Here is a 12109-nt window from a genome sequence, read left to right as displayed (position 1 = left end):
TACAATATTTCACATGTAACTTTCTAATGCTTAGGTAGGTGACAGCTCAGAAACCACCTTGATACCAAGGACTGCCTAAGAAATTCTGAAATATAGAGTAGTCATAGCTTTATAAATGTTAAAAGGAGGTAAATCCAAGTTTTATTATAATTACTATGAGGAAGAATGGTAGCGTCAAAATGCCTAATTACCGAACACTAAATACTGGAGTTGGGCCTTGGGGAGGTGGTGAGGTCACGAGGATGGCGTCTGATGAACGGGATTAGCGCTCTGATACAAGGGGCCCCAGAGAAATCCCTCGCCTCTTCCACCATAGACGACGCAGCAAGAGGATGGCTCTCTCTGAACCAGGAAGTGGGCTTTCACCAGACCCTGAGTTTGACAGTGGCTTGACCATGGACTTGGCCTCCGAAACTGTGAGAAATACACTTCTGTTTTTTAAAAGCCTCCCCCAAAAGCCTTAATCAAAATGCGTAAGAATTATAGCTATATCCAATATATGGATCAATCTAAGAAACAGAACATTTAGATAAGAAAGCAACTGTGGAAGACCACATACAACGTGACTAGGGTGACCGCATTCCCCGATTTGTCCAGAAACTTCCTAGTTTATGCCTGTTGTCCTACTGTGATTATTAACAACAACCCTTACATTCTCAACAGTGTTTCAGTGTGGATGATAAATTACATAGTCATTCTAAATGTGAAGCATTGATATAAAGCTCAAAAATAAATATAACTATGATAAAACTCTATGAATGTTTGTAATAAATTTTTTTTAAAAGCCCCACAAAACCAAAAATAATGATTAAAAAATTATTCAGAGAATATCTGAGGCATGGAAGAGGTACAGGACTAAGGACAATATAGGAATATACAGGTAGATACAATATCACTGCTAATACTATAAAACTTAAAAACAGGACTGTGAGCTCTGGGTAGTCATCTGATAGTCGTTTCATAATTAGCATGTAACACGTGTTCATGTATGTCTATATTTATGTATATATAAAACATTCTATAATAAACATTTTTTAAAATATTAAAAATGTGAAATGGTAAAAAAAAAAAAAGAAAAAAGAAAAAAGGTTACACTACACCATGGTTTCAAGATAAAAGAATTAACTATCAGAAAAATTTTCAGCAATTCGACATCAATTCTGATAGGTTATTAAAAAGTGCTATTTGGCAGCCACCTGTATCATGTTAGCAAAATTTACACAGAAAAAATTACATCTAGTTTGCTGATAAAAGAAAGCCAGTTGTTTGGTGGGTCTGAATGGATAAAGTTCGATCTAAGAAAGATGGATGAGGATGAGGAAACCGACAAGTAAGTAAATAAATAATCCCAAGCATACAACAAAGGAAGCAGAAGTTACAGAAGGATGACTACTGAAACAGAGTTAATTGAAACATAAACTTCTTGTATCAAAATTAGAAGGTAATGTTTGTATTAGCAACAAGGCCTTGAATATGTGCGGGCAAATTAAGACACTAATAAGTATAAACACTACAGCTATTTTAGAAAATAACCGCCATTGTATAAATTAAATAGAACCATAAAAACTAAGGCAGACACTAGCCAACAATCTCACCTTAGTGCCATTTAACAGAGGATCTTATTTAACAGAATCATTACAAAACGTATGCTAAGGAAAAATAACTTTCTGACGTAAGTTAAGGTAAATGTGCAAACTGAAGACATACGAGTGATTGGTGATTTCATTAATTGTTTATGTTCACCAGTAGAGTATTTTTAGGAATGGAGACTCTCCTACGCTTTGGTGTTAACTTATAAAATTATACCCCTAACACATGGTTCCATCACTAGAGTTTGTAATAAAAAAAGGTAATGGAATGTTTGCTGCTATAAACCAACACTAGATCTGTCTTTGCTACAAAGTAAAATTATAATTTTTAGGAGAGTGAATACCTGGAATACTTGCGGGAGAAATTGGGCCAGACCGTGACTGGTTGCTTCCGACAGGAGAGCCGACGGGAGAAGGTGAGGGGCCCCCGGGGATGCTGGACAGGTGTGGGGACGCGTGTGGAGAGAAGGGGGACTGCGCCGGGTTGCTCTGGTCCCCTTGGCTGCTCGTGGACCCGGACGCACTGACCGCCGAGCTCAGAGCTGCTTCTGTTCCCGTGGGGAGGTCATCAATGGAGCCAGACAGGTCCTGGGAAAGAGACAGCATGTATTTATAGAGCAACACATATTTGGACCAATACCTGATTAAAAGACTATTTGAAAGTCCTAACAACATCATGTTCAGCAATGAAGTTTTTCTGGATTAACACCCCAAATTCAGAGTATGGCCACTTGTTATTAGAGAACTTTAATGAGGTATCTCATAAGTAGAACCCATAAGATCTGATCTATCCCTAAAGAGTGAGTAGAGTTGTACTCTGTAAAACCGTCCGACAGCTTTAAGGTGTCAGCCCCCAGTCCAACAGACCACTCAAAGAGGCATAGGAAACAGCAGTGTAGTAGTGACTTACCATCTGAATGGAATGCCTGATTCTTATATATTTTTTAATTTCCCTAAATTTATTGGGGGTGACATTGGTTAGTAAGATTATATAGGTTTTAAGTGCACAAATCTATAATACATTTTCTGTGTCCTGCATTGTGTGTTCACCTCCCAAAGTCAAGTCTCTCTGTCACCACACATTTGAACCCCTCTATCCTTTTGTACCTCCCTCCATCCCCTGGTAACTGCCATACTGTTTGTTGTCTGTTTAAGAGTCTTTCTTTATCCATTCGCTGCTTTCTGTTCTATATCCCACATATGAGAGAAATCACATAGTTCCTGATTTTTCCTGTGGTTGAGAATATCATGCTAAGCGAAATAAGTCAGACAGAAGAAGCACGCCTCATTTATAAATGATCATGTCCCAAACTGAAAACGCCAGGCTCTGGATCCTTTTATGTAGAAGTCATCAATGGAGGGCTGTATGACTTTTGAGCTAGGCTTTTCTAACATAGGTGCAATCATAATGTCATACTTAACTTCTCTAACAATTTAAAGCTAAATAAACAATTTTTGATGCCATCTGATTTGATCATATCAACTTCTAAGGCCATTATTAAAATCCCCATTTGACAGGTACAGAAACTGAAATCTCAAAGAGACAGTTACTGTTGAAGGCTATAATACTGAGGACAGATCAACCTGCTGCAGATGACGGAGAAAGGATGAGAAGAGGAAGGAGGCAGCTTTCCCTCATGTTCGACAGAACGAGAGGAGCACCGAGACCTGTTCTGGCGTCCGCACCCCAAGAGGGGACGCGGGCAGCAGCGCCAGCCTGCTGCGAGGCCTCCCCGGTCACTGCGGCTGGGAATCCAGGACAGGCCGAGAGACAGGGACGGAATGAGACCTAAAGGCTGAGCTGTAGTATGAAAGAGACTTGTCTTGACAATCTCGGATTAAATCCTGCAGAGTGGGACCAGAAATACTGCGGTCTACAAAGCGTCTTCGATCCACTCACCCCACTCACTCACGGAAATGTTTAATGTCGCGTCACTGCTTACTACCAGAACTTTAGAACTAGGGCTTTAAAACATAGTAGAGGAAGATGCTTGGGACTGGAAGAATGAATCTAGACCAGGAAGTACAAAAGGAGCCAGGCAAAGCAGAGCTGGCTACAGGGTACCCCAACATGTCCCAAAGCAAGCTCGGGATTAAGATTCTAGTCTCCTGGAAAGTTTATCTATTATCATCTGCTACATAATTAGCTTCTATTTTTTTAAACATCCAAATTGCCAGTGATTAAAAAATACATTCTAAAGAAGAGTTTATGAAAATTTCACAAAAAGATGGATGTTTTAGAAAAACAAAATTTTCTTGCGCTAAGAAAAAGAACATCTGAGTAAAATAGAGAGTAATCTTCAATGCCATATAATTGCACATAATTATAAATAACAAACATAACAGTAACAGGGTAGACTGAAAATATCAACTTAGAAAAAGTTATTATTAAATTTCCAAAATAAAATGTAAGGGAGGGAGGAAATTAAATCACATCTCCAGAATTCAGAGAAAAACCATGTAAACATTTCTACGCAGGACACATGACGTGCGTGATTTTGCACGTGCTCAGCTGGTAAAACACTGCATTTAACGTGACGGCGAGAAGAGCCGGATTGAGACTTTTGAAGTGAGCACCATTTGTGAAGCCAGGTATACACAGAAGAGGGGTATTAAGCAATTAACACGCTCCATGCAATGTAGAAAGTCTTTACACTCCAGCAATCAAGGCAGCTGTGAGTTCCTCAAAGCAAAAGTCAAGCCAACAGAGGTGCACACATGCACACAAACGATGTCCCTTCCATCGCAGGCTGATCGCTGGCTCCTCACGGTGCACAGCTTCGGAGCTGGGGGGAGTGGGAGGGCGTGGCGGAGTGGTGGGGTCCTGGATAACTCCTGATGTACCTGCCCCACGCACGCTGTCCCTGACCACATGCGACCAGTTCATAAAGTACAAAGGGAAACATCTGTATGGCTCTCTGCAGCAGGGCATTTCAGGCTGAGGCCTGCAGGCTGAGATTAGATCCTGCCTGTTTTTGCTCCACCCACAAGCCAAACGTTTTCAAATGACAGGAAGGAAGGGAGGGAAGGAGGGGGAGAGGGAGGAAAAGATTTTGTGATATGTGAAAAATAATCTGAAATTCAAGTTTTGGTGTCCATACATTCTACTGAAACACAGCCATGTAGAGAGCAGAGTCACACTAAGACCCAACGAATGTGTATCACCAGTAAACAAAGGGTCAATCAGACAAATAACCAGTTGAGAGGAAATGTTTTTCATGCCTCTTTAGAGAAAAAAAACCGGTCAATATCTAGATAATAAAACCATCATCTTCTAGTATACTACCAATGGAATTAAACACAGAAAAGACTTCACGGATTCGATTTCTACAAACCATTAATTATTAAAATTAAATATTTTATACAAATCTTTCTTCATAAAAAAACCAAACTGTTACTTTTGTGTTCTTAACATTCTCTGCTTGAGCTTTAAACTCCTTCGTTGTGCTCCCTTAAACTTCTGCTATAGTTGAAAAAGTGGCACAGGTGGGTGTTAAAGAGAACTTCCCTTGAGTTGCAAAGGCATGAAAAACATTTGTTGTTCAACAAGCTGATCAAGGAAATAGCAAGAGAAAAATATACAAATGGTGGCTTTCTCAGTGTTCACATGTCTTCACAATTTTAGTGCTGACTATGTCTCAGTGTAACAGAAGAGTCATAAAAAGATATAATTTCTATATCACTGTTACACACATGTAACTTTTACATGTAAATTAGAGAAATATTCCCGCCCTGCAGATACTTAGGGTATCCATATGTATAGCTATCTGAAAACGCGTTAATAAAGGAAGTTCAACAGTAGTTTAGACATTCAGCCTAGTTAACAAAGAAGCTGTGTAACTAATACTCCTCCAGAGGACAATTTAGTCAGCAGGGCACCAACTCTATTCTTCTCTTGTAAGTGCCATCAGATCTGCGACGCCTGTAAAGAACAGAGAGGCCTTACGGCTTCTCATTCTCACCAAGGCACCTTCAAGCTACAGTGCTCCCATCTGTCTTGCTGGAAGCCTGGCAGGTAAGGTAATTGCAGGAGCACTCTGTTAGGGGGCTGGGGACCCCTGCCCCACAGCACTGCTTACATCCTTCCTCTTTATGAAGGGAATGACTTCACAGGCTCACACGTATTAACTCAGTATTTTGCCATGACAATTGGATTTGGCAAAATCTTGCTATTAAGTGAGGTTTTCAGCATCTGACATCACTCAGAATACTGATTTTTTTTCCGGCATACCAAAAATAATATATAACTCCTATCAATGGTTCATTTATTGTTAGAAAATCAGTGGTTTAAAAACGAGGTTGTTTTACTTTAAAACTTAATTTAAATGAAAGTTCCCTGCAAAGACTTTGCTCTGTAACCACTGCCCGTCCATCCTCTGACCATGTAAAATTTTCATTCTAACCCAAGTGACAAGTACAAGAGATTTCACTGTGCTTAGAGAGAAATGCCACCGGGGAGCAATAATACTCCTGTCAGACCCTGACAAGAGAAACACTTATGAATTAACACAGACTCAGTACGCTGGGACAAGGTGGGGAAGGGCAGTGACAGAGGAATGTATATGGGAACATGTCACCAAGGAGGAGTGAGCACGGGAAGAATTTTTAGAGCTCTACACATAAAAAAAATAGACATACATCAAGGATAAATGTTGTCTCGTGTCTACATACTGTATATGATCTTCTCGAAAAATATTTACATTAATATATTATGACTTACTACCTTAAAAGACACCTTTGGTTTTGAAGGTTTTCAATTTATCTAATAAGTTAATTTATTAAACAATAAAATCAGTCACTGCTGGGGATGTCTTACTGTCCTAAAGAACTGGGAATAAGTTAGAAAATCTTACTCCCTTGCTTAATTAAATAAGTGGGTTTTTAAAACAGCAAACCAACTTCAAAATACTCTAAGCTGTGGCTCTCAACACAATTAGCTGGTGGTATCAAATCAGTTACCGATAAAGAACTGCAAAGCGTCGCGCACATTTGGGCATCTCGTCCTCAGAAGTGCCCCGAGAGAGTGGGGACAAACACTGAATTAGAAACAGAGCAGATATTTCAATCAATGAGACTAGTTCAGGTCTCTTGTTTAAGGATTTTAATAGGATACAGTTAATGATTTCTCACTGTGACGTCCCATGGGTTTGAGGCACAGGCTAAAACACCAGTTCAATGGTCTTTAGAAAATCCTCTCAGTCATCTCAAAACAGAAATAGTTCTCTTCTCCTTTTTAGAATATTAATTATGAAATTGAGGAGTTTGGTTTTTCTTCTTTCTCTGACTAGACCCTAACTTTAAGTCAGTGACTCCTTGTGGCAGGTGCTAAGGAAAGGACAGACTGGTCGCCGGCGAATGCCACTGAGTTTATAAGTTCGACAGTAAAATATAGCTGCAAACAGTACACAAAGCCAGCACATGCAAATCTCTCTAAATATTTACCACAAAGGCTCTACGGAAAACTACTGACTTTGCTATTAAAATTTAGCAATGAATTCTCAGCCGTTTCCAATTAACATCCTGAAGGCCAAGCATCCAGCCTCATTAGACACTTAACTCTTTAGAAACACACTGTAAAACCCTTTCATACCTTCCAACCTTATTTTAGAACTACCATTTTGAGCAAGTGATACAAATACACCTTGAAATTGGTATTAGAATTGAGCCAATAATTTGATTGACATATACACACACGCAGAAGGGAAAAAGCTCACGACTGTTTCGTTTCCATATCTGCAGGCTTCTTTTCAGCACGGACCTAAGTGTTATTAGTGCATTTCAAGACACTCACAAAAGTCCCTGCTGCTTTCATTTGTCTAGACGGCAAAGGAGTTAAAAATGAGACTTCCTGTCTAAATGAAAAAAATGCAAAAGCACAGAAACATGGAATCCATGAAGAAAAACTTTCAAAGCACTAATTTTTAGGCCTTAAAACATCTTTTCAAGATGCTTTATATGTTTATATATATCTCTTACTTTCTATTTCAACATGTGCAAATAAACATCTCTTCATCATATGTGACAATATATGGAAGGCACAGCCTGTACATGTAAGAGGTCAACTGGGAAAAAAAAAAAGTGTCTGTTGTTAATTTAAAAATAGTCATGAGCTCCTAACATGGGAATCTCATATCCAAAGCCAGGATAACAAGGAAAATTAATGAGTCAAAACTGATTTTAAGAGGTAGCAAAGAACCATTTTTTTTTTGGAAATGGCTTCCACCTGATTCGCTTGCATTCTTTCTCAAGCAAATATTCCATTATGAGTAACTGTCATTTTAAGAGGACATTTATAGGCTGATCAGCCAAACTGATACTTTACAAAAGCAGGATTCAGAGTTAAGCATACTATCTAAGCAAAAATTGTTATAATGGTTGCATTTCCTTTGAATTTTAAAATCAGCACCTAAAATAAAAGCTAGCCTCAAAGGTCCTTGGGTTAAATCTCCTAGTATGAAATGCACTGCCATTCTAAAGTCAGAAGTGGTGAACAATGTAAGTATAAAATATGCATCACGCAAGGGAACTTTCTTCCACTGCACAGGCCTGGGGGGGAGGGGCGGGAATCCTAAATTATTGTTTTTGAACTCTGCCCAGGGCGGTTCTCTGCTCTTCCACTATGAACAACAGTCTCAAGATGTCATGTAGGCTAGGAAGAGCCTCAAACAGACCCTTTAAAAAGTATGGGCAGCCTTGAACTTAGAGCTAATTTGGTAAGGAAATTTACTCCTGGGTTTCTTTTGGTTGTATGGAATTTCAGATTAATTTTCAATCTGGAAGTAACGTTATCCTTCCGGGTTACCCTCTAGGTCCACTCCCAGATGACAGCGATGACCGTGACCTTGACGACCAGCAACAACCAGGACTACCACTGCGCCAGTGCCTCCCAAATACCAGTGATGCAGGTGCATTTTCTCACACGAGGAAACCACCGCGCCTCGTCCGCGGCAGTCCACTGTTCCCACGGGCCAAACTGCTGGCTGATTTCACTGTTCGCCGTGGCAAAGGCCCTGCCGGGTCTCAGGTCAAGCCCCAAGTCAGTGCTGCGAACACTGAAAAGGACTCGCATGTGAACAAATGCTGGCCCTTTGTTCTTCCAAGAGCAATGGCATTTTAAAGACCATATTAATACAAATTACAGACTACTGTGTAAATAAGTGAGAATACTGAATAATCTAGGGAGAGATTCGCACCGTCACCCTGAGGCAGGCACACCCTAGCTACGGTGTGCAGATGGAACCATGGTGGGAGGAGATGGGAAAATAAAGGCAGAAGGCAGTTTTTACATACGGACGATATTTTATATTTAAGTTTGCCTATAATATGTGACCTTGTACACTTAAATGTCCGTCTCTTGTGGACTCTCAATGATAGACAAATTCCGAGACATGCAGGTAGAGAGGAGAGGCGGAGGGAGGCGGCTTCCGAGCTGTTGCCTCCCAGGTACCAGCTCCAGGCTCTAACTGTGAGACTGAGTGACCCACGCGCCCTGAAAGCAAACTCACAAACCAGCGAGATCTGTAACTGTGTGAGATTTAGGGTCTGTCTACTGATTCCAGTTTTTACTGCTGAAAACATCTCATAAATCTTTGTAAAAAAAAAAGCAATCAGTACCAACTTTTACATCTCTCGTGGTTAAAAAAAAAACCCGTTTACTTTAGAAAGTATGATGCTTACTTAGCACACAGAAATTCTGAAAATAAAATTTAAAAACAAAAAGGCATGAGCCCTCAGGAGACATTTATTTCTTCAGTATACAGCAATGAAATATTTTGAAATAGTAAGACCTAGCAGAACTGCAAATAAATGAGCAACCTAAAAACAACTCAGAAATTATACTGAGTCTACTAGAATGAAGAGACATTTCTTTTGTGGAATGCTAAGTTATTCTGACATTTTCCCCAGTTGCAGGAATGATATGAACATACATTCTTGTTCTACATCCTTCACTGGATTTTTAAAACCTTTGTTTTGAAAGACTTTAGACTTAAAAGTGGCAAAGACGGTACTGAGTGTTTCTACGCCCAGCTGCCCTTGATGTCAACATTCTACATAATAACCATGGCACATTTATCAACACTGTGCAACTGACATGGGTACAACACCATTCAGGCAGTCACAGACAACTCACATTTCCCAGATTTTGCAGCAATGTCTTTTCCTGTTCGAAGATCTGACCCAGGGCACCATGCTGCATTTACTCGCTGTCTCTCCTTATTCTCTATTTTGCAACAAATTCTCAAGTATTTCCTTCTTTTTTACAACCTTGACACATTTGAAGAGTATTTGTCAGGTATTTTGTATACTGTCCTTCAATTTGTTTGGTGGGGTTACAGATTTGCGGGAAGAATGCCACAGAAGTGAAGCATCCTTTGCATGGCACCGTGTATGACTTATTAGAAGTGATGGTAACTTTGCTCACTACTTGAAGGCGATGCCTGCCTGGTTTCTCCACAGCCAAGTTACTCTTCCCCAACTCTAATCATGAGAAAGGAGTCACTAAGTCCAGCCCACACCCAGGGAGGGGAATTAAGCTCCACCTCCTGGAGGAGGAGCCTCAAAGAATTTGTCAAAACTAAAACCAAGTGTTAAAGCCACAGAGTAATTAGTAAATATTGGGGGTGGGGAAAGTATAATATATGAAGCTATGCAAATATCCTGTTTCTCCTTAAAGTTCCACCTGCCAATTTTAGTATTTATCAGTGGATCTTGCCTGCAGCATTACTCCTGTGTTCAAATGTCGATTTTTCTATTTCCTTCATTCCTACAACGTTTTTTAGAATTCTCCTGTAAGGAAAAGCTGTCCTGTCTCCATTCATTTTTACATAGTCAACACGATTATTTCGTGTATGGTTTTTTGGGGGGCGTTAACTTAAGTTCCTTTTTATAAGATGATTAGGTGACAGATACTCTTATCTACACTAAATGACTGACTTCACAATGATAAAACGTTGCAGAGAGAAAAATGTGCACTCCATACTTTTCCAGACATAGCTAGTAGTAATACAACTTAGTACAGCCACTTTGGACGACGATCTGTGAGCATCTCATAAAGATGAACATGCATTTGTCTCATGACCCAGAAAGTCCACTCCTAGCTTTACCGTCTGGCGCATGTACATAAAGAGACATATACAAGCATAGAAGCATTGTTCCAGTATTCTAACAGTAAAAAACTGGAAGACAATCTAATTTCCCAGCAATACAGAGATGTGTTCTGAAAGTGGGATAATATACAGCAGTGAAATAGAATGAATTAGAACTAAAAACATTCAGATGAATATCACGATGTTGACAGTAATGCAGTAATATGTAACTAATGCAAGAGAGAAGGCAAAAGAGAGTACTGGACCATAAACACGGTCACGTAAATTCAAAAAGTCTAGAGCAGTAGCTGTAGCAAAGCTCGGCAGAGACCGTGCGAGTGGGAGCAGCACTGTGGGTCCGGAGGGAGGCAGGAGAAGAGAGAAGAAGAGCTTCCTGGGCCTTACTCCCTTCCCCGCAGCCGGCATTCTGCCATGGCGCCTACAGCCTGAGCGACCTGGTCTAACCCGAAACGAACCTCTACACTGCTCACTCCACGAAGCCCTACGTCCCTCCAAGAGCCACCCCTTAATAACTAGGTAAGGTCTTCCCTGACATCCGCACTACCAGAACGAGCTGCAAAGTTCCTTCCTCCATGACCCATGTCGCATTTCTCTACTGCAGAACTTTTGAGTTGACTTTTAATGAATTGGCGGCATCTGCTGTGGTGAGGGAGACTTGCATTCAAGCCCCACTTCGCCACTTAACAACAGACCATGGGAGACATAAACCTTTCGTGTGTCACTTTCCTCGTGTGTCCGTGCGGAAATACTTGTACCTGCTGACAAGAGTCGCTGTGAGAATTAAATGAGAAATTATAAGTAAAAGGATCAGCGCAGTGAGCTCTTATCATCACAACCACAAGCCAGAGGCTGAGACAGAGCCTGAACCGCGTTGTCATTGGAGTCACACACAGTGCAAGAAAGCAGTGGCGGGAACCTGTCCTCCCCTGGTTTTCCCAGTCCCACGGGACAATGACAAGGACCCTGTGGTTCTGCTGGGACCAAGCTGAGCAGGAGGGAGGAATCGGGGTTTGGAAGCAGAACCCAACACAGTAGCAACCAAAAGAGAGAGGAAATTCTGTGTGAAGGAGGCGGGGTTTCCCCCTGCCTCTCAGGTGACCCGGCTGGACCAGTGATTCATAAGCTCTTTAATGAGTACAAGGGCTGCCTGCACTGCTTATGAACACAGGTTTTCAATGGTAATTCTATCGACGCAATTATAACAAATATTCTAGTACTGGAACATAGCTAACGGCAGAATAAGAAAAATACCCTAAATGACTCATGACTTAAGAATCACAAATAAAGTGTTACCATAGAGATATGATGCTGTTGTGGAAAGTGCCAGATGGAAGCTTGGTGCCCTCATTCGTCAGCTGTGGACCAGACAACCTAATCTTTCAGTTACTGTAAAATGAGGGTTATCATGCTTAT

The 12109-nt window shown here is 40.7% G+C and overlaps 1 protein-coding gene across 11 annotated transcripts in view; it reads right to left on the bottom strand.

Moving 5' to 3' along the window:
• Positions 1-12109, bottom strand: part of ARID1B (AT-rich interaction domain 1B) — a 376686-nt gene that overhangs the window by 108194 nt on the left and 256383 nt on the right. For all 11 annotated transcript variants that reach the window (XM_036223077.1, XM_036223066.1, XM_036223086.1 and 8 more), the window contains one exon: positions 1934-2177. In XM_036223077.1, coding sequence (XP_036078970.1) covers positions 1934-2177 — 244 coding nt within the window. The remainder of the gene's footprint in view (positions 1-1933; positions 2178-12109) is intronic.

The sequence above is a fragment of the Rousettus aegyptiacus genome, unplaced genomic scaffold (genome assembly GCF_014176215.1).
Source record: "Rousettus aegyptiacus isolate mRouAeg1 unplaced genomic scaffold, mRouAeg1.p scaffold_m13_p_1, whole genome shotgun sequence".
Taxonomy (NCBI): domain Eukaryota; kingdom Metazoa; phylum Chordata; class Mammalia; order Chiroptera; family Pteropodidae; genus Rousettus; species Rousettus aegyptiacus.
This window is presented reverse-complemented; position numbering and strand designations above follow the sequence as displayed.